The sequence below is a fragment of the Chenopodium album genome, chromosome 2 (assembly GCF_948465745.1).
Source record: "Chenopodium album chromosome 2, dcCheAlbu1.1, whole genome shotgun sequence".
In the NCBI taxonomy this organism is placed as follows: domain Eukaryota; kingdom Viridiplantae; phylum Streptophyta; class Magnoliopsida; order Caryophyllales; family Amaranthaceae; genus Chenopodium; species Chenopodium album.
The window spans coordinates 37,745,186-37,768,824 of record NC_137835.1 but is presented as its reverse complement, the minus strand read 5'-3'; the positions used below and the strand labels follow the sequence as shown (position 1 = coordinate 37,768,824).

Genomic DNA, 23,639 nt, shown 5'->3' with positions numbered 1-23,639 from the left:
AGCCGTTAATATCTTCAATTATACTTTTGTAAAAATTATAAAAATTTGATATTTAAATAGAAGATTTCAAGACGAATCTAACTAGATCTCTCATGACTATATTTTTTCTAATGGATAAATCACAAATAATGGTCAAAGAACATTAAGTGAATAGTGTAAAAGTCATAATGGTGCAATAAAATAAAAATGGAGGAAGTAAATCTTTTTGAACTCATAATCATGACCTTAAACTCTAACATATTAATCACTTAGCTATTAGCTTATTACTTGACATTATATCCAAATTAGATTAATAAGAATTTCGATCATGAAAATAATGTAGTATCTCGGGCCATCATGCCTAAAAACTATTACAAGGTAGACCTAAATTAGCATTACCAAATTTTAATTTAAGGTTAGGAAGTGCAAAAGGGACCTAGCCCCACATCATCACCAAAAGGAAATAAAAAATAAAAAAAATAAAAAAAAAAAGTGCAAGTGCAATGTAAAAAAGGTTAATAAATGACAATTTTTTTCTATTTAATTTTATTTATAAAAAGAGCAAATAAGCGTAGTTATGGACCAATTACATTGACGTTCAATTTATTAAATGTTCTAAAAGAAAAATGATAAGTTAGGCTTTTCAATTATTTCTATAGTACTTTGGTATCCAATCTAAATTTTTGACCTAAATGTTAGTATTAAGTGCCTATTAGTGAGTACGAATACAGCCTAAGTTGTTGAAAGCATTTATCATCTTGGATCAATGTTTTCGACGATAATCACCAACAAAATAATGAGGTACAAACCAACAACAAATTCCATGGACAGTCACTTTTAGCTTTGGAAACGCCTATTGGTATAAAAAAAATTGAGCCATTGTTGTTAGCTGATATATCGGCTTTAATGTACACAACTCCTGTGCAAATCATCTTGTTTACAAAGCGTGGTTCCCTCAAATATGCCTGATCCTCTCTGTTCTTCGACCCTTGATTAACAAAATACCATCTCCTAAATTTCTAAGAGAAGGCTCATCCAGCTATGATGCTCTCTTCGATTTCTATACCTGAAATGTAGGCAAACAGTATTTTCAGGGAAGTTATACGTCCATTACACCACAATATATACAGTAGCCAGTAACAGACAAATAACAGAAAAATTGACCACCAGAAGATCAATGCAATAATTTGCATTTTGATCACACTTATCCCACACCAAAAGACTTGGGGACAATCAAATCATATACAGTATTGAACAATGCTTAATGTATGATAACCACCCACACCATCTATAAATCTCCCAATTATTTTCTATTTGGTTTATCAAGAGGTGAAAATTATAACCATTATATCTTCTCAAGTGATGCCACATGGCCACTATTATAATCTTCCCCTCCATCCCCCTGTTGCATCTTGCCTTTTCTGCTATTTCTATCGAAAAACCACTAAAAGCTAACTTCCTTTGAAATAGCTTAGTTCAATTCAAGAAATAAAAAATATTTAATCAATAAAAAAAAATTAAATAAAAAATTAAAAAATAAAAAGAAAATGTAAGAAAAATATTTAAGGGTTCAAAAAGCTGCACAACCAACACTGTCGAATATTAACACTTCAAGCTTGTCATAAATTTGAGCTTTGATCAGGTAAGACCACAAAATCATGATTTTCCACCATATATTGAGTACGAAGCATGAAATATAGCCCAAAGGATGGAAATAAAAGAATGTGCTAAAGACTTTTTACATTAATTTGTGTGGTAATTAAACTTTGGTAAAGAACACTTACCAAACACTAGGTTATCCCCATCTTTGTATACGACATTCCTTCCCTGAGAGGAGAGTTGCCCCTGAACTGCAATTCTAACGATTTCGTGTCACCTTCTTTCTCTTTGTCCAATGTGAATTCCAGCTGTTTCTCCACAGACTTGATTATAGCTGTGCGTTTTGTTCTTAACCGATAAGGCGGAGATGCATTAAAAGGCTTTCCATTGCAAAATTCATTCACAACAGAGGAATGAGATGGAGGAGTGGGAACCAAGCTTCCATCCTGATTCATAGATTGATGTATTGCACTTTGCTGCTCAATTGAAGATGAGCACCTATCTTTGCAGGAAGCTTCTTCACATTTTCCATTCTTTAGGGTTTGAGGGGTTTGATATTGTACCTTTCTCTTTCTCATTATGGAAGGAGTATTAGGAAATGTCATAGCTGCAATTTTCAATATAGATTCTGGGCTATGAGCAGAAACACCATTGCTCTTCACACTAGGTGGAGTGAAGAAGCCTGTGCGAGATGTGAGTGGTGCTGGGCTGCGATCAGATTGTGTGCAACTGTTGGTCAAGTTTGATTCTGATGGACTACAAGTTTCACACTGTGGTGGTTTATAGTACAGTGACCCATAAGTTGGATTTACTGGGTGAAGAGGAGTAGCAGCATCTTCGTTTTGACCAAGCACATCAACACTCCTGCATTTATCAAGTGATGGTAATGGTAAAGAGTGTATATTTTTACAACTGAAGTCTATATAAGATGATCGCTCCACAACATCAGAGTCAGCAGTCTCATCAGCAGGACAGCTGGATGGACCCATTTCTTGAAGATTACTAGCCATATTCAACTTAATATTTGTGTCTTCTGGTACATGGTCTGTAGCACCTGAAGAAGTCTGAGCAGATGAATCGGATTCCTTATTTGAACCAACCATCAATTTCTCATTGGAAGTGGGTATTTCTACATCCCTTGCATTATTTTGGAGATTATTCTTTGCAACAGGTGGGAGTTTACCAGTGGCCAAATAAAAATCTAGCTTCTTCTTCAAGGAACTGTTCCAGTGATTTTTTATTGCATTATCGGTCCTATACAAAGAAACAGCAGAAATATGATGTTACAGGCAACTCAAAATGTCAAAATGAAAATACAGTTTATAAAATTCCAATTCAGTCGACCAAACAAAATTGTACAATCTTTTTCAAGGAATCCACCTATTTCTGGATAGGGACTCATGTGATGAAGAGAGAGCATGTACAAATATGGTAATGTTGCAATATTTGTTAAACATCTTAAATTGGTAATTGTTGCAATAGTAGGGGAATGGAGGAAGTAATACTTAGTAAAAACAAGTTAAGTTAACCAAAAATAAGATAAGTTCAGTAAAATAAGACCAAGTACAGTAAAATAAGTAAAGTTCAACAATAATAAGTTAATTTCTGTAAAACTCGGTTTTAACCAGTAAAAAATGATAATGATAATAATAATAATAATAATAATAATAATAATGATAATAATTAATAATGATAACAATAACAATAATAATAATAATAATAATAATTTTAGCAAAAATAAATCAAAATTAGCTTCAGGCCTAAGTGTTGTATCTGCTTTTGGAATTGGAATATGACCTCCAATTTTTGTCAGAAATAGAATGAATAAAAGTAAAAAATGACATCAAAAGACGAAAATGACACTTATTGCAAATTAAGTACCTCAGAAGTTCAGATAAAGAACCATTCCAATTACTCAATAAACACTCAAAGTTTATGTATATAAAAGTCACCTTTAAATCAAGCAAAAATCTTTACTCACCTTCCAGGTAAATACTTGGCTATTTCAGCCCATTTGTTCCCATATATACGATGTGCATTCATAAGAGCTAGTTCTTCATCCAATGTCCAAGCATCCTTCTTTATATCTGGATTCAAATGATTGTGCCACCTACGAATAAATAAAACACCAATTCACCGACCACGAAAAGGGAAAGGACAACAACAGAAAAGTGATATATGACTCTTGAGAAAACCAATGCCCTAAACCCAACTTCAAGGATGAAAGAGATTACATCGGTCTAACAACCTCAAATTAACATGTGACTCATATATTGACTTCCTAAGTCCAAGGCCAGGCTCCTATCTATGTTTGATGTTGCGAAATTACCATCCACCACAAGAGACTTTAATTCCAACGAGTCAAATATAACTTAATATACGTCTATTTATGAAAATTCTATAGTGGTCGTTTGAAATATGACTATCATAATATTTTAATGATTATATAGTTCATAATTAACATATTTTTATCCAACTAATTAATTATATTACTCTATTTTTGCTATAAAATATTATTATCAACATTTTTTTAATTTATCAAATTTTTAGTTTTATTTATGTAATTTTTACTCTTATTTTTATAGTTTCTCGATAAATACTTATTTTATGTTAGATTAAAATTTTCAAAAATTATATTTGTACTATGGAAATTAGAAAACTAATTGTGTCCAATTTATAGCGTGAAAAAATGGATCGCTCATATTGTTTATCGTAAAAATAATAAGGTAGTCATATTTTAAACGACCGTTGTAGAAACATCTGTCTATTTAAGGCCCCATGAGAACATTTCGGTGCCACTAACTCACTTCCCACCCCTAGAACTTAAGGTCACAGTTTCATTTAATTAAAAATAATACTACTACCTCTCATCACATCTACTTTTATATTAAAATAGCAATTGACAACCACACTTCAATCCATCTAAAATTATAAGTCCTACTAATTGGGCACAATAAAGGGAATAAACTTCTAAAGCTAACATCCTATGGTATTAGCTATGAAATCTAGAAAGTTGTAAATTGTTATAATCTTCACACGAGATTCAAATTTCAGGCTATGGGCGTAGGACCAATATATATTTATAGGCTCCTCTACTCTTTAAGCTAGCTTATACGGTTTTAAAGAAACATTTTAGTTTGGCCACAAAAAATTTGAATTGCTTTTGAGATATAAATACAATTTTACATTATTTTGGCCTATTTTTAAGGTTGACCTTTATTCAAAAAAGAAGAAAAAAAGTAAGAGGAATGTTTACACATCTATCTATTCTATGCTCTAATTAAAATCTCTGGGAAGGACCATTCATTCCTGCCTAAATAACTTTTCAAATGCAACTTACTTAATAAATTAATAAAATAAAAGGAATTATAACTAACCGTCTAACCTATTTGCTAGATAGTGGGAGAAATACATAGGTAATTTACATTATGTAAAAAAATATGTCTTTTGTCAACTTTCAACCACAACCTTCAAAAGCAATCCTCAATTTCTATGCAATATAATTTATGATTTAGTTTTTTTTTCTACCAATAACTAACTATTCTAAACTTTCCAAATTAACAAAGAAGTAACCGTCTTTCTATGTTGTATTTTTCCATAAAGTATATCCCTTGCATTTACGAATACATTCTAGTAATTGATAAAAGAAATGAGTATCTAACGGTGAAATAATCCTTGAGATGCTAAACCTAGAGTTTGTCCTACAGCAAACTTTGTAAATCACCATGTTTGTTTATTCTTTTAGCATTTCGAAAGTTTTGGGAAGCCCAGCAAATGAGCATTAACGGTTGATCCAATGGTCACAAGTATCACCCAAGTTTATGTTGGATGAAGGAGGTGTTGCTGAATATGAATTCAGTTATACATTTTTCTGCCTCCAACATCACAACAATTCATAAATGGATCACTTTGTATAGTTTGTTTGTAAGCTTACCGTTCTCGGCATTGCTTTCCAATACGCCCAGGTAAAGACTTGGCAATCACAGACCACTTTGTAGGGCCATATCTTGCCACTAACTTAATAATTATTTCATCCTCCTGCAATTAAAAAAGGGTACAGCAATACTTATAAGAATCCCAACAAACATTAAAAAATTATTTTATCCTCGTACAATTTAAAAAGAGCAATACAATACTTATAAGAACCCTAACAAGCATTATAAATGATAAGGTGACATCTGACCTCTTGAGTCCATGGTCCTTTAACAAGCTCAGGATTAAGAACTTTCTGCCATCTGTGCAGACATTGTACTTCTGATCTATCTGGGAAGAACTCGGCTGCATATTTGAACATTGTAGCATATATCAATGAAATGCATTAATTCCACATAAACTTCCATTATCTGACTAATTTCATCTATTAACCTATACACGTCAAAACTGAAGACTAACACTAAGAATGGATAAAGCAATTCTATAGTTTTATGCAATTAAAAATTGACAATAGAGAAATTATCAACATTGCAAATTTCTTGATGCTTAAAAAGACTCTTAATTGGCCATGAGAGTTGAATTTTACAGTTCAAATGCAATTTGGAGTTGATTAAAATGAACAACAATATTTTGTTTAACCTTGTAAATTCTCCACAATGACATACATTTGCTCATTTTTTGTATAAACAAGAAAATGATGATGTGTGACACAAGTAAATAAGAACACCCCCCCCCCCCTTCATCCACCTCAAAGAAGCACCTTGGCATATAAAAAAATTCTAAACCTCATACCGGTAAATATGTCGCATACTATGGCACCTTGGCAGATTTTCTATTTCTATTGCACTCTGCAAACATCATGATGTGAACTATGAATTGGAAAATTTCCACTATATTGTGTAGTTCAATTAAACTATGAAACTTCTTTTTACGGTCTAAGGTGGGGTTGTGGACATAAAAATTAGGGTGGAGGTGGTGGTTTGTGTAATAGACTAACCTGGAGGGGTAGTATAGGTATTCTAGTAATAGGGTTAATAGTCCTTAGTATTAAATAGGGTGGTAAGGGAAAGAAATGAGTAGGAATATATTGGATGAAACCTCAAGTCACTTTTGGAGAGTTGTGAGCTAAACTCACTTTTGAAGATTGATAGCCTTAAGCTATTATCCTATCCTTTGTAACCTTTCAACCATTATCAATCAAAATCCAAGCTTTAATCTTTATTTACTTGCATTATTAAATCAGATTATAATCCTAGAAAGTCAATCCATTACACTTGGTATCAGAGCAGTGCTGGGAAGTCTGCGGATTTTCGTTTCATTAAACAAAAAAAAAGTCAGCAATGATCTTTGAGTCTGCCGAAAAAAGTATAGCACAACGGATGCATAGATGGATCTGTGAAGAGTATGCATACATTTACAGCAAGAGAAAACATGGAATTTCAGATTCTGAGGAAGAGCAAAACATTCGTCTAGAGCTTCAGATTCATGAGTTCAATGGAAGAAACTTGGATGATTGGATCCTTTAAATGGAAGATTTCTTTCATTTTTTTCACTTAAGTGAAGAGGTGAAACTTAAGGCTGCCATAATAGGTCTTAATGGCAAAACGTTGCAGTGGTTTGAAGGTGAACACAGGTGGCTACCAATACTTGAGTGACGGGTTCTGAAGGGAGTGTTGGTGAGTCGTTTCGGCTCATCATTTATAATGTCCTGGCAGGAGCAACCAACTCCAATTTTGAAACAATCAATCGAAGAGGAAACAAAGGTGCCATCTCAGATATTTTCAAAGGAGGTAGAGGAAATCAAAAAGAGAATCATCGGAAATGTTCTAAAGGATTTGGGCAAAATCACTAACAAAGCCTCTTCTCCAATGAAGATGAAGGAAGAAGACTATCAAGCAAAATCAGAAGAGGAGATTGCAGATAAGGAAGAGGAGGAGAAGGTACACTCCATGTCAGAAGATGAAAATGGAGTTTTTTGTTGGGGGTGTAACTCGTGGTGGCTTTGATAACATAAACGGCGAGTTGGGTTGTGGAGTTAGAGGTGTCGCAAGAAAAATTAAACCTGATGGAAGGCTTGGTGATTACGGAGCGGGTTTTACCGGTGGAGGTCGAGGTGGCTTCACCAGTGTATCGGGTGGAGGTGTTGGTGGGTATGCCCTGCCGGTGCTAAGCTAACTGTGTTGCTGGTGGAGCAATAATTTCTTAAAGTGGCTTCCCCAATAATTTGGGTGGAAAAGTGACCACTTTTGAAAGTGGTTTTACAGGGGGGTTTTGGTGGGCCAGGAAAGCCAGCAGACAACCTCTAAAGTGGTGGGAGAATTTTCGTGAAGGGAGGTCAAGACAACTTTGCCTGCGATTTTGGAAGTGGGACAAGTGAATTTGAAGGTGTTCCTTTTATCGAACGGAGAGGAAAGGCTGGGGTGTTCGACGGAGGTAGGACAGAAGGTTTTGGAAAATGGCGGTGTCGACAGAAGCGGATCCGGCAGTGGTCCAGGAAGGTTCGCCGTCCGCCGGAGAAGATGGTGAAGTGTGCCGGCAAGGTGGTGGGAGAAGCGACGCAAGTCAAGGTGGGTCTGTCCGCAATTTCTATCTTACTCCTGGAGTACCGTGCACATGGTACTCCAGATTTTATAAATTCATGTTATTTTGATATTAACTTCTTATTATTTCAACTTATATATATGTTATTTTTAAATAAATGTATGTTATTTTACCTTTTTTCTCAGTCATCTTCCTCCCATACTCTCTCTTCCTCTCTCAGCTACTCCAACTCAAAATCACACACATTCTCTTCCCTTCTTCATCCAATTTTCTGGGTTTCCCAAAAATCAACCTCTCACTCTCTCTCTTCCTCTCACTACTCCAATTCTAAATCAAAGACACTTTCTCTCTCCTCTTTTCTTCTTCCAATTTTCTGGGTTTCTTAGAAATTAATTGATTTGAAGCCATTTAAGGGTTCAAATGTGTTCATGTCAAGAAATTTAGTACCTCTTGAAGTGTTCGATTCTCTTTAAACTCAAAGCTGCTAATGTTATTTTGATGTAAAACTTATTATTATTTCAATTTATATACATGTTATTTATAAATAAGTACTTGTTATTTTGTAAATTAAAAATAGCATGAATGGAGGTTGAAGTAAATAAGTAAATAACATATTGTTGTAACAAAATAAGTAAACAACACAACATTTAAGCAAAATAACAAAAAGTGTACGCAAAATAACTCAAACATATTTGTAAGGAGTACCATGATCCATTGTACTCCAGGAGTATATAATACTAATTGGGGTCTGTCACGGAACAAATTCACCGCCACCATTGGCTTGCAAAAAGGGGTGGTGACTTCTCTGGAGAAGTTTGACTGAAATTTTCTTTGGCTTGTGGAGGAAGCCAAACATAGAAGGTACTAGTAAGGGTAGATTGCTTACTGTGCGTTGGAAATGAATCTATCATTTTTTTAAGTCAGGTTTTTATTTGGCCCATTGCAACATGGCCCAATTTCCTGATTCATGGCCTCAAGCCCAACATTACCCAGCAATCCTTACTTCCAACCACCATCCTTTGTTAAAACCCCTTTACCTTCTATTTCCTAAAATCAGCATTGCCAGTAATCCTTATTTCTACACTTCTTGCTTCTATGTAGACACCACTTGCTCTTCTCATAATTCAATTATCCTACCTGACAAGCTACAGCATTTTTCAATTCCTTATGCCATGTTAAGAGTACTAACCTTCAACAATGAACAACAACTCTCACAGCAACTCATTCTCACTGTTGGCTTTTTCAAGAGTTGGAACAAGCATTAATGTTGCCGAGGCCAGAAATTCAGTGCAAAATACTATCCACCTTGAGGACAAGGTGGAAGTTTAGGGGGCCGGTATTGTAATAAACTAACTTGGAGGGGTAGTATAGGTATTCTAGTAATATTAGTTTATTAGGGTTAGTAGTCCTTAGTATAAAATAGGGAGGTAAGGGAAAGAAATGGGTAGGCAAATATTGAATGAAACTTGTTGAGAGTTGTGACCTTAAGTCACTTTTGGAGAGTTGAGCTAAACTTACAATTGAAGATTGATAGCCTTAAGCTATTATCCTATCCTTTGTAACCTTTCAACCATTATCAATCAAAATCCAAGCTTTAATCTTTATTTACATGCATTATTAAATCAGATTATAATCCTAGAAAGTCAGTCCATTACACTACTAACATAAGGAAGGGTAATATTGGTAGTCTAGTATTATAAGGTTAGAATCTTTAGCTTTAATATAAATAGATAAGAGGAGAGACAGTAGAGGAAACGCAGAAATTTGGTGTAGTCCTTAGGAGGGTTGTGACCTTAAGTCACTAATGGAGCTTTGTAGGCTAAACCTACTACTATCGTTTGTACGTGTAGGCATGAAAAATGTATATAAGTGCCACATGGGATATTGAAATGGTCAAAAGTCAAAATATTGACTCGGATTTTGACAATTAATTAAATGGGTTAAGCTATATAAATGAGTGAAGATTACCAAGTCAAAAGCCCAACTTCATTGCACATCATCAAACCCTAACCCTAGGGGTGTCTTACTCTATAAATAGAGCTTTTTTCTCTACTTCATGGGAGGAAGAGAAAAACTTAGAGAGAAACCTAGAGAGGAAAAAATCTAGAGTAAACAAGGAGATCAAAATACAGAGAAAGCCTCTCAAATACTCTAAACTTCTCCAAAGAAAACCTCTCATCAAATACTCTAAACCTCTCCGGACAAACCTCTCAAACCTAGAAGAACAACAAGCATTCGACGTGTCGTTCTACTCTAGAAGATCATCCGTGGAAGAGATCAAGCCTCAACGGCCCTTAACACGAAGGAAAGAAGGAATTCAAATCATCAAGAACACCAGTTCAACCTCTACATCAAATAGTCATTGATCGAGATCAAGCCTCGTCGGCCCTCAATCAAGAGTTCAAGTCAAAGGTCTACATACATCAACATAAGTCAAAGTTCTGCATCAAATCTTCGATCGAGATCAGCCTCGCGGCCCTCGTTCGAAAATCAAGTCAATTTGTGAATTACGTCTAAGTCAAACTGGAGATCGAATCAGAGGAGCAAATTAGAGATTGTACCCAAAATTATCAAATTAATAAAATCAACGTTTTGTTTCATTTATTTTGAATCTATATTTTACAGATTTAAAATTTGTGTTTACAGTACGAAACCATTAATTTGTTTAATCAAATTACTGTGTTTTCTCCGTTATTATATCAAGTAATATTAGTTCATTACACTTAACGGTTTCGTACAAACGATAGTAGTAGAAGCTCCATTAGTGACTTTAGGTCACAACTCTTAAGGACTACACCAAATTTCTGCCTACCCTCTAGTGTCTCTCGTCTTATCTATTTATACTGAAGCTAAAGACTCTAACCTAATAATACTAGACTACCAATATTACCATTCTTTATGGTTAATGTATTACAATACCGGCCCCCTAAACTTTCACCTTGTCCTCAAAGGTGGATAATAGACGGCATGCGAGTTCTGGCCTCGGCAACTTTTATCACTGTTCCAGCTCTTGAGTAGGCGAAAATAAAGGGTGGACTGCATTGAGGAATGTTGTTCCTTGTTGGGAGTTAGTACTCCCTCTAGGAGCCTAAACATGGCAGAAAAACGCAGCAGCTTGTCAAGGGAAGTAATAGGAATTAGGATGAAGTCAGTGGTGAAACAGGAAGTGTGAATGGGAGAAGCTGGGAGTTGGAGGGTGGGATAATCTAGGTTAAAGTATATGGCAAGATTGGACTTAGAAATATAGTCATAAATCTTGGGCCCAAACTTTTGTGCCTGAAGTAAGATTAGGAAATAAGAAATGATTGGCTTTAAAGATGGGTTTAGTTTATAAAGGGTGTTGGATAATAAAAATGATTTTGGGGTAGAGATGTTGGGCTTTGGAGCATGGAATAGGGTAATGGGCCTTGTTGTATGAGCCCAATTAAGGGTTTGTCTTCATAAAAGAAATGGCTGCTAGACTCATTAAGGGTATAGGAAGAAGATTGTAGACACGTTGCCCTTGAGCTTATCTCTGACACTTGTATTTGTTTTGTCTTCTAATACACAAATAACAATAATACCCTTAACAACATAATCTGAATTCATCTTCCAGAAGATATCATGTGGTCCAACTACTCCTATAGGGTCAACCTTGGTTTTAAAAAGCGAAGAAATGGGCTTTAGCTAGGCGAGGTCACCTATGGAAGGCGCGCGCCTCGTGCGCCTCAAAGCGCCTTTGGTAATGTGCGCCTTTGCGCCTCAAGAAAAATAACTAAGATATAAGTTATAAATTGAAGAATGACGGACACTTTTTTAAATTTACACTACCTTAGCTTTACATATATTATTATTTAATTTATTATGAATCTTTTTAATTGGTATTTAGTACAATCAAAGTAAAAAATAATTTGAAATAAATATGTAAATACATGCGTCTTGGATACAAAAGGCGTGCGCCTTCGCCTTGCGCCTCGCTCCTAGGATGCAAGGACCATTTGCGCCTTCATGCGCCTTGCGCCTTTTAAAACTAAGGGGTCAACACTTGTAATCAGCTCCCACATTTACAAGTCTACCCTTACTAGTAGTACCTTCCACTATTGGCTTCCTCTCCAAGCCAAAGCATGACTCACCCAAATTACCCAACACCTTTCCTTCGTCAGATTTTTGGAACTTACCAAATAACCACCACCCTTGGAATTCTCCACCTTCTGTTCCGCACAGGGAGCCAGCCCACTTTCGAACAAGCTACCACCACCTGTAAAACCACCTTCACTTTAACTCTACTTTGCAAGTCAGAGTTCCCGGTTGTTCACTCACCAAACGCAAACAACCCAGATCACCACCTGATCCACTTCCTCCGGCGCCACCTCTCTAAAAAATTCCTCCAACAGTTTAGAAGTTACCGGTCGAAATGTTTTGTTACCCCCCACCGAAACCAACACTAGACAACTTACTCGTGAACCCACCACAACAGCTAATGCAGTCATTGGCCTTGCTTGCTACACTAAATCCTTCTCTGGCAATCCACTAGCAGCGCCACTGCCCTTCCCAAATAATCCTTGAGACCAACCACCACAAAAAATACTAGCCTCACTCAGTCTAGCACTATCGAAAACACCCCCAATTTCATGAGTTCCACCACCACCCGATTCGCTGAGGAAGCCGCCTTTACCTCAACAGGTAAATCCCGCTCCATAATCACCCAACCTTCCACCAGAGACACCTCCAACTTCACAACCCAACTCGCCGTTAAAGTTTTTGGAGCCACCACGAGTTACGCCCCCAACAAAAATCCCATTTTCATCTTCTAACTTGGTGTGTACCTGCTCCTCCTCTATAGCATGATTTTGCTTGACAATGCTTGACAATCTTCTCTCTTCATCTTCATGGGAGAATGGACTTTGGTAGTGATTTTGTCCAATTCTCGTTGAACATTTATGTTGATTCTCTTCGTGATTTCCTCTACTTCCTTTGAAAATATCTGAGATGGCACCTTCGTTCCTTCTTCGATCGATTGTGTCGAAATGGGAATTTGTTGCTCATGACAGGACGTTATAGATGACGGGCCAAAACGATTCGCCAACACTCTCTCCAGATCCTGCACTCACGTATCGTTAACCACCTGTGCTCAAATTCAAACCACTCCAATGCTTCGCCACTAAGCCCTATAATGGCAGCCTTCAATTTCACCTTCTCATCTAACTGGAAAAATTGGAAAGCATTCTCTAGTTGAAGTACCCAATTATCCAAATTCTTTCCACTAAACTCAGAAAGTTGAAGCTCACATCGGACTCTTCCTTCGTCATCCAGATTTGAAATTCCACGCTCTCTATTGCTGGAAATGTATGCAAATCCCTCCGGAATCCAATTTTCCATAAGCTGTGATGTCCTTCTTCCAGCAATAACAAGCACCATTTTTTTTTCCTTCAGCCACTCACGTATCGGTACCCACCTGTGCTCACATTCAAACCACTCCAATGCTTCGCTTTTAAGCCTTATAATGGCAGCCTTCAATTTCACCTCCTCATCTAACTGGAAAAATTGGAAAGTATCCAGATTCTTTCCACTAAACTTAGAAAGTTCAAGCTCACATCGGACTCTTTGTTCGTCATCCAGATTTGAAATTCCACGCTCTCTCTTGCTGGAAATGTATGCGAATGTAATGGATTGACTTTCTAGGATTATAATCTGATTTAATAATGTAAGTAAATACTCCCTCCGTCCTAAATTACTTGCAACGGTTTGACTTTTTGCACTATTCGCACATCTCCCTTTGACCATCTTTTTTAACTGTTATATGAAAGTCAATGTAATCATGTAAGATATTGTTGAGTCTATTTTAATGTATAGTTACTTAATATAAACTTTTTATAACTTAAATAAATATATAATAAAAGATATCAACGGTCAAACATGTGCATCGGCAAGCGTGTTCAGTCAAAATGTTGCAAGTAAACTGGACAGAGGGAGTAAAGATTAAAGCTTGGATTTTGATTGATAATGGTTGAAAGGTTACAAAGGATAGGATAATAGCTTAAGGCTATCAATCTTCAAAAATGAGTTTAGCTCACAACTCTTCGAAAGTGACTTGAGGTTTCATCCAATATTTGCCTACCCATTTCTTTCCCTTACCTCCCTATTTATACTAAGGATTATTAACTCTAATGAACTAATATTACTAGAATACCTATACTACCCCTTCAGTTAGTATCACACGAGGCATACAATAGATTCTCTCCCACTGAGTTTTTTTATTCCTCATATCATATGACAGGAAATGAGCACTATAATATGGCAACCCAATGTCAACTCAGGTTTTTTTTTTTTTTTTTTGGCATGGACTGCATAAGTCAGTTTTGCAAAGATCCAACCAAACATTATGTAGATTTCCTATAATTTGAACTCATACCATTTATATTTCCAAAGAAAGAGCTCCAGTTTCAGTAAAGTAGTGAAGGAGGAAATCATATGCAAAATGGAGTAAATTATCAAACTACAAAACATGTAAGAAAACAAACCTATTTTTTTCCAACTCTTTCCTTTGAAAGTTGAAACTGCATTTCGTAATGTTTCGTCCTACATTATAGCACTTTCCTTTATTAGCCAACAAATAGAGTGCAAGAAATAGACACAATGACAATACAGAAATCCTTAAAAAGGGTGGTGGGAATTGAAGAGTAGTCAAAGTGAATATACCCACATTTTTAAGCTTAAAAAAGGAAAAATTGCAAATTGTAGCCATTTAAAGTTATTATTTTGTAAATTGTAGCCATTTATGAATAAAAATGCAAATTACAACCCAAAAGCTCTTGTAATTGTAAACCGTAGCCCGATTAAACTTTTTCATTGGTTTACGTGCCGAAAAATATTCAGTTAAGGTTTTAGGGGCTATTTTAGACCTTAAGGATCCGAATTGAGCTCCGAATTAGCAAAATTATAACATAAGTACCTCGTTTGGCGTAATAAAAATGTATCGATATGTGGGCAACTATATTTTGCTGTAAAAATAAGGCACTTAAGTTATTTTCTTGCTAATTCAGAACTCAATTCGGACCCTTAAGAGCTTAAATGACCCCTAAAACATTAACCGAATATTTTTCGACTTGTAAATCAAAGAAAAGTTGAATCGGACTGCAATTTACAATCTAAAAGAACTTTTGGGCTGCAATTTGTAATTTTTTTAAATGGCTACAATTTGCAAAATATTAACTATAAATGGGTGCAATTAGCAAATTTTCCCTTCAAAAAAGAAAAAATAATAACAATCCAAGTTTCGGTAGAGAAATTATCTTTAATACTAACCTCTTCTGGTGTCCAACCACCCTTTGCTCGCCTAATTGGTCCTGTAGTCCTCCTACAAAGAAAAATTTGCTGACAAATCAGACTACATAAAACTAAATAAATAAATAAATGCAATCAGTCAAAAGTCACTTGTACATGTAAATAGAGATAGTGCCACAAGGGTAAAAATGATAAGAAGCATTAGAAAGGGAACATACACAAAGCATACTGCTTACACACACTAGACTATGAAATTTAATCCCTTGATTCATAGAAGTATGATTTGAAGACAATTCTTTAACTGAACATTAAAATGTGAAATGATAAAAGAGAATGTTACACTCAAACAATATTCTCTATATATTGTCCACTATAAAAAGTGTTACCAAGAAGACCTTAGCCTTCAAAAATGAAAAAACAAGGAAAAATTGCAAAAAACCACCTTTTATAACAACTTTTTTGTAAAAAAACACCATATAAAAATTTTTTTGTAAAAGAACACCTAAAACCGCTTTTTTTTTTTTTTTTTTTTTGCGATATCACACCTTAGTCTGGTTTCCATCTTTTGACTTTGTTTTCGGACATTGACTTGCACGTGAAAAGCACGTGTTCCGGTGAGTTCTCCCTTTTCCTTTTTTTTTTCCAATTCACCCTCCATTATTTCTCCAATTTAACTTTTTCTCTCCTCCCTTCTTCTCCAACAAAATCTCAATTATTCACCATTGATGAAGAAATCTGCATTTTAAAGCATGAATTGTTGCAATTAACATAATGTCAAGTAGGGTAAGTTGTTGTAATGACTGAAATTTCTTGTAAATTATGTTGGGTTTTTGAATTTTCATAAATTAGTTGTAATTGAAAATTAGGGTTCTTCGTTTTTGCCCACAAATGATGAAATTAGGAGTAATTTCGAGAGGCCAATGTACACCAATCGTGCTTGCTCTATTGGGCTTTAATGAAGGAAGGGGATGAAGAGGTGAAGTGGGGTTTTTGGGTGGATGGGCTGAATAAACGGGGTGCAATTTTCATGGGAGCATGTTGGGTGAGATGGTGTTGGTGAGAGTGGTGGTGGTGAGGTGGTGTTGGTGGGGGTGACAGTGTGGTGGCGATGAGGGAAAAGAGAAAAAAATAAAGGAAGAAGATCACGTGACCCACACGTGAAAAGTCTAACGTCGGAAAACCAAGTCAAATACCGGAAACCGGGTTAAGGTGTCACTTCGCAAAAAAAGAGTGGTTTTAGGTTTGTTTTTACAAGAAATTTTTTATAAGGTGTTTTTTCGCAAAAAAGGTGGTTTTTTGCAATTTTTCCAAAAAACAATTATTGTGAAAATACTCTCTGTGTTTCAATAAAATAGATACAGTTTGAAATTTGGCACCATTAACAAGTTCACTTTAACTATCTTGAATTCATACGGAGGAAAATTATAGTCATTTAGAAACTTTTTAAACTCATCTCAAAATATGAATATTCAAAATATCAACTTTTATAAGTTCTACACTATTGTGCACACTTACTACAGAAGGAAGCAGCAACAACAAAAAGACTCGAGCAAACCACTAGACAACAACAACAACAATTGACAGCAGGAGACAAATAATCAGAAGAGAAATCGCTAGAAGACAAAGTAGTAGTTGTTAGTAATTAAGGTTAGTCACATGTGTTATGTAAGGAGATAGTTAAATAGCTAGAGGGGGGAAAATAGAGGATTCATTCAGAAAGTTGTATTAATTAAGTGTAGCCATAGTTGTAGTGTACTCTCAAGCCTTTCGGCTAAATCAATCCAATCAATCGTCTTCTGCCATTATCTTCTTCTTCTTGTTATCTTGAATCACTTGTGTGAGAGCACAGTCCGTTGCATTTGGTATCAGAGCAGGTATGGCTCCGGCGTCGGTAACCAACACCCAGCGTATGAAGCGTATTGAAGCCTTGGAGGGGCACATGATGGACGTGGTGTCAAAGGTGGGTGGAGGAGAAGGCTCCATTCAAGCCATCCTGACCAAATCACGGAAAGCATGGAGAATCTCCAAAAGACCCTAGTAGAGCAGTTTTCCAAACAGCAGGACGCTGAGGCACAGCGGCTTGAAGGGCGGTTCAACCGACTCAGGGAAGACAACACCCAACAAGTAGCCTTGGTGAGACGCGACCAGGACAAGTTTTTCTAGGAGATCCGCGGAGCGGTGGAGACCATCCGTGACAAGCAAAAGGCACCGGTGGCGTTTGAGGATTAGGCGGAGGCTTCCGGTGCGGAGGAGGCATTCCACGGCGGCCGTTTAAGGTGGAGAACGGTGGAGGTCATATCAGGGAGCCACCACTCCAGCCGTCCAGGGGGTTCGAGAGTGGTGAGAATTTCGGAGGTCAGGGGAATTGGAAGTTCCGAAAGTTAGATATGCCTATCTTCTCCGGCGACGACCATGATGGTTGGTTAATGAGGGCAGAACAGTATTTCCAGTTCTATCAGTTAACAAAGCAGGAACAACATCAAGCGGCGATGGTGTCTATGGAGGGTGACGGCTTGAGGTGGTACTAGTGGGAGAATCGCCGGTGGCCGCTGCGAGGGTGGGAGGATCTGAAGCAGCGCCTCCTCACTCAGTTTCGGCCAACGAACGCGGGGTCGCTCCATGAGTAATGGTTGGCCGTTGAACTCACCACCACGGTGGCGGAATATCGGAGGGAGTTTATCGAGAAGGTCGCACCGCTTTCCGATGTACCTGAAAGTCTGATGAAAGGGCAGTTTGTTAATAGGTTGAAGGAGGATATAAGGGCGGAGCTGAGAATGTTGAACCCGTTCATGCTGGAACAGGCCATGGATCTTGCAACCCGAATTGAAGAAAGGAACCGGGTCCATGGGCTTAAGAAATCGGGTGGGGCCTTCACAAAACCCAACCCGTATTCTTACTTCAACAAGAGTCCTGCAAACACTCTTTTTAGGGGAAGTGGGCCGGCCCAATCGTCGGTTTTGCAGCCTAGTGTACAATCAAGCAAAGGGGCCCAAAGTTCAAGTGGATCAGTAAACTAACTCTGTTTCCAAAACAGAGTAACACCCAGCTATTCACGCTTCAATGGAGGAGTTCGAAGGTTGACGGAGCGTGAATACAAGACAAGAAAGCAAGAGGTTTATGTTTCAAATGTGATGGGAAGTGGGATTTCAACCATGTGTGTCGGGCCAAAGAGTTTAGTGTGTTGTTGGTGGATGAGGAGGGGAGTGAGGAGGAAGAGAATGATCGCGAGTTCGCGTCCTTAGAAGCTCCCCCAACAATGGGAACAGAGGAAACTCCAGCAGCGGTATCCTTGAACTCGTTAGCCGGGATAACTAATCCTAGAACCATGAAATTGAACGGAAGGATTAAGGGTGAAAAGGTGGTTGTGATGATCGATCCGGGGCAACTCACAACTTCATATCCTTGCACATGGCCGAACACTTGGGCATACCGGTAGTAGGAAGTGGAACTGTTGGAGTATCTCTTGGAAATGGTGAAACCGTGAAGGGCCGAGGGTCTTGTGTAGGAGTGCGACTTGAGTTGGAAGAAGGAGTAGTAGTTGTTGAGGACTTCCTTCCTCTACAACTAGGCAATTTCGATTTGATTCTTGGGGTTCAATGGCTCGAGAAGCTAGGGGAGGTGCTCACTAATTGGAAAACTCAAGAGATGAATTTCACGGTGAATGGAAAGAGGGCACACATCAAGGGTGATCCGTCACTTGCTCGAACCGGAATCACCTTAAAGGCAATGATTAGAAGCTTGCGTAAGGAAAAGAGGGGCATCCTAGTTGAGTTTGGCCGAATGGAGGGGATGGAGGAGGAGAAAGGAGAAGCCATTCCGGAATTCTTGAAGGGTGAAATTGAAGAGTTTGCGGGGGTGTTTGAGAGTCCTAAGGGGCTACCTCCAAGTAGGGGCCGAGAGCATGCCATTGTCCTTAAAGAGGGGAGTGATCCGGTTAGTGTGAGGCTGTATCGATACTCGCAATTTCAAAAAGATGAAATAGAGAAGCTAATCGGTGAGATGTTGATGGCCGGAATTATCAAACCCTCAACTAGCCCTTTTTCAAGCTCGGTCCTCTCGGTAAAGAAGAAAGACGGCTCTTGGAGGTTTTGTGTAGATTATAGGGCCCTCAACAAAGAAACCGTACCGGATAAATATCCCATTCCGGTGATAGATGAGCTACTTGATGAATTACATGGGGCATGTGTGTTTTCCAAGCTTAACCTCAAAGCCGGTTATCACCAAATTTTGGTGAAGCCCGAAGATACACACAAGACGGTGTTTCGTACCCGGGAGGGTCACTATGAATCTTTAGTGATGCCATTCGGACTCACAAATGCGCCGGCGACCTTCCAATCATTAATGAATGAGGTATTCCGTCCATTCTTGAGAAAATTTGTCCTTGTGTTTTTTGATGATATTCTTGTTTATAGTTCTAGTGAGGATGATCATGTTAAGCATTTACACCTAGTGTTGGCTAAGTTGAAAGAGCATGTTTTATTTGCAACCAAGAAAAAATGTGAGTTTGGTAAGGAGGAAGTGGCCAATTTAGGCCATATCATCTCAAAAAATGGAGTGGCGGTCGATCAAGAGAAAGTGAGATCCATGATCAGTTGGCCCATTCCAAAAACTTTGAGAGAACTTAGGGGTTTTTTTGGGCCTAACAGGGTAATATAGGAAATTCATAGCCCATTATGCACACATAGCCCACCCCTTAACACATCAGTTGAAGAAAGACAACTTTAAGTGGTCTTGAGGCATTTGAGAAGCTCAAATCGGCAATGGCAGTGGCTCCTGTTTTGGCCATGCCCGATTTTCACAAAGACTTTGTGGTCGAAACGGACGCGTCAGGATATGGACTAGGGCAGTGTTAATGCAAGACAACCGGCCAATTGCGTTTTTTAGCAAGGTGTTGGGTTCGAGTGGCTGAGCAAAATCAGTGGCTGAGAAGGAATTGATGGCGGTTTGTTTGGCGGTGCAAAAGTGGCGCCACTGAGACACATTACACAGCAGCATGAGGTAGCCATGGAGTATCAAAAATGGATTCGCAAATTGATCGGCTTCGATTTTGAATTACAATACAAACCCGGATCGGCAAACCGGGTAGCGGATGCACTATGAAGGAGAGGGGAAGATGAGTCAGAGTTGGCAGCCATAGTCACCACCCAAGGAGTTGATTGGGAATTTCTCAAAAAAGAGAGTGAAGGGGATGCCGATTTGCAATTGATTAGGGAGGTCGTTCGAGAAGGGAGAGCGCCATTTGGTTTCACTTTGGAAGGGGAGCGCCTGATGTATAAGGGGCGAGTGGTCATACCTCGAAATTCGAGCGTCAAGCCCACCTTGTTGGCGGCTTACCACGATTCAGCGTGGGGCATGGTGAAGAAACGAGGACTTATTTGCGGGTAGCAGGGGAGTGGTTTTGGCAAGGGATGCGGAGAGATGTTGCCGAGTACATTCGAGCCTGTGATGTTTGCCAGCGAAACAAACACTCGCAGCGGAGTCCGGCGGGGTTGCTTCAACCGTTACCCATCCCGGAGAAGGTGTGGGACGATATCACAATGGACTTTATTGAGTGTCACCCACGGTCTAAAGGAATCGACACCATATTGGTGGTGGTTGATCGGTTGTCGAAATACGCACACTTGTGGGGTTAAGGCACCCGTTCTCGGCTGTAACAGGGGCGGAAGCCTTTGTTAAGGAGGTGGTGCGCTTACACGGTTTTCCGGGAAGCATTGTCTCGGATACGGATAGTCTTTTTTAGTAGCTTTTGGAAGGAGTTGTTTCGATTACAGGGGACTGATTTGCGGAGGAGCACCTCAGATCATCCTCAAAGTGACGATTAAGCGGAGGTGGTCAACAAGGGATTGGAATCATACCTTAGATGCTTCGCCGGTGAGCAGCCTAAAGCATGGGCGAAATGGCTGTCGTGGGCTGAGTTCTCATATAACACATCGGTCCACTCTTCCACTTAAATGTCACCTTTTCGAGTTTTATATGGCAGGGATCCTCCCAAATTAATTAAGGTGGGTACGGGGTTTACTCAAGTCGAGTCATTGGATGAATTATTGCACGAGAGAGACATTATGTTGGATGAATTGAAGTTGAACTTGGTGCGTGCCCAGCACATCATGAAGAAGAACGCAGACTTAAAACGGGAGGAGCAATTTGATGTGGGAGATTTGGTGTATCTCAAGCTCCAACCGTATAGGCAGCGCTCTTTGGCCAAGAGACCATTTGAGAAACTTGCGGCTCGTTTCTATGGGCCGTTCGAGGTTATTCAATGTGTGGGCAAAGTGGCGTATAAGTTGAGTTTACCTGACCATTGCCGCATCCATCCAGTGTTCCACGTATCTCAACTCAAGAGAGCGATTGGCAGCAACCCGAGTTCCCCTACCATCCCTGACCAAATCACCCCGGAGCTAGAATTGGTGGTCGAACCCAGGCTGGTGCAAGGAAAGTTCATTGTGCAAGAAGTGCTAGTGAAGTGGCAGGGCTTACTTGAGGCCACATGGGAGGATGCTACTTCGATCCTTGATCGTTTTCCCGACTTCCACCTTGAGGACAAGGTGGTTCTTGGGGGGGGGGAGTAATGTAATGAACCAATCAAGGCCACCTATTGTGCACACTTGCAGCAACAACAAAAAGACTCGAGCAAACCACCAGACAAGAACAACAACAATTGACAGCAGGAGACACAAATGATCAGGAGCTTTATTTTGGCACCAAGGCAAGAAGACAAAGTAGTAGTTGTTAGTAATTAAGGCTAGTCACATGTGTTATGTAAGGAAATAGTTAAATAGCTAGAGGGGGGAAAATAGAGGATTCATTCATAAAGTTATGTTAGTTAAGTGTAGCCATAGTTGTAGTGTACTCTCAAGCCTTTCGGCTATATCAATCCAATCAATCGTCTTCTGCCATTATCTTCTTCTTCTTGTTATCTTGAATCACTTGTGTGAGAGCGCAATCCGTTGCATACACTAGTAAGCATAAAGCTCAGCATCATCCATCCCACCACTCCACGATAGCATACATCTTAACATTGTACATTGTAATTTACTAAGTTCCACCTTCTGCAAAGTTGTGTCTCGGAACAAGATTACCAAAAAGCACCACAATTTCACTCTAATACATTGGGTATTAATATTTTAGAATTAAAAAAATTGAAAAGAATCAGATTGCTCTAGGCATATAGGGCACCACACAAATATAAGTTAATTCATAGAGGTTATGTCAACGAAACACAAAAGTGGAGAGAGTTGAGCTTCCGATACCTATGAGAAGGCGAAGTGGCAACCGGGCTACTAACGCCCGAAGACTTGAGACTAACACTGGCACTACCCTCTTCCTCGGAAACTGACGAACTCGAAGCAGCAGCTGATTGTTTGTTCTCCAAACAACACTCCTCCGCTTTCAAATCACCTTCTGCCATCTCCAACTCGAATACTTGTAATACAATTCACTATATCACACATCCTAATCACTATCACAACCTAATTGCCATGAAATCACATACGCTCATTAAATACACATGAAATCGGCAAACATCAAAAAATAAATCACCAAATAAAAATCATAAACCCTAAAATCAAATTATTCCTATGAATCTCAACTAACTATACATAATCAGCATAAACAAAACACGGATCTTAACTTCAATTATCAGATCAATACAACAAACCAAGCAAAAATTAACAAGAAATTCACAAATTCATCAAAACAAAACGAAAAAAAAAAAAAAATCAATTACACAACTTGTTAAATTCCAATCAAAAAATCAAATTCAAGGGGGAAAAAAAATCATCAAAATTGTAATACAAAAAAGCATATAATTCAAAATCAAATTAATAAAAACAAACCTTAAAAACTGGCGGGAATCATTGCAAAAAAGGAAATTTTAGGTTGCCGTTGGAAACAACAGCAGATTCTAGAGAGAGAAAGAGAGCGGTTTGCCCGTTGAATGTAGAGAGAGAAAGAGAAGGGCTTTTTCAGAAAGACGAAAAAAAAACAATTTAATCAAAATCAAAAAAATAGAAAAGAAGCAAATGAGAGAAATGTAACGAATATAAGATCACCGACGTTGCCGTTTGGTGCCGTTAGAAAGAGATTTGTGAGTTGTATTTAAGTTTTCGGAAACCCTATAATTTAATGGGCGTTAACGTTGACGGTTTTCAAATTATGTTTAATAAAATAAAAAAGGAAAAAGGAAAAAAAAAAAAAAAAAAAAAAGGGGAGAAAAAAGTTTGAACCTAAAACGGCACAGTTTTGGATTGTGGGGAAAGACTAGTCGTTAGTTTATGGTGCTTTTCCGGGCGTTTTGTGACCGCTTGATTAGATTGTGAAAGTGG

The 23,639-nt window shown here is 38.2% G+C and overlaps 1 protein-coding gene across 4 annotated transcripts; it reads right to left on the bottom strand.

Annotated features, from left to right (window-relative positions):
- Positions 1–500: 500 nt before the first annotated feature.
- Positions 501–23,377, bottom strand: LOC145598214 (transcription factor MYB3R-3-like). Of its 4 annotated transcripts, none has more exons than XM_081654557.1 (9): positions 23,151–23,377; positions 22,566–22,767; positions 15,337–15,388; positions 14,553–14,610; positions 5,762–5,856; positions 5,513–5,616; positions 3,560–3,688; positions 1,764–2,832; positions 501–1,045 (listed from the first exon to the last, which is right to left on the bottom strand). In XM_081654557.1, the coding sequence occupies exons 2-8, from the start codon at positions 22,721–22,723 to the stop codon at positions 1,770–1,772; spliced, it is 1,659 nt and encodes a 552-aa protein (XP_081510683.1). In that variant the 5' UTR covers positions 22,724–22,767; positions 23,151–23,377; the 3' UTR covers positions 501–1,045; positions 1,764–1,769. The 4 variants fall into 4 exon arrangements, with proteins under 4 accessions (XP_081510683.1, XP_081510690.1, XP_081510666.1 ...); XM_081654564.1 differs by having other exon boundaries at positions 22,566–22,737; XM_081654540.1 differs by having other exon boundaries at positions 22,566–22,784; positions 23,151–23,376.
- Between the last annotated feature and the right edge of the window lie 262 nt (positions 23,378–23,639).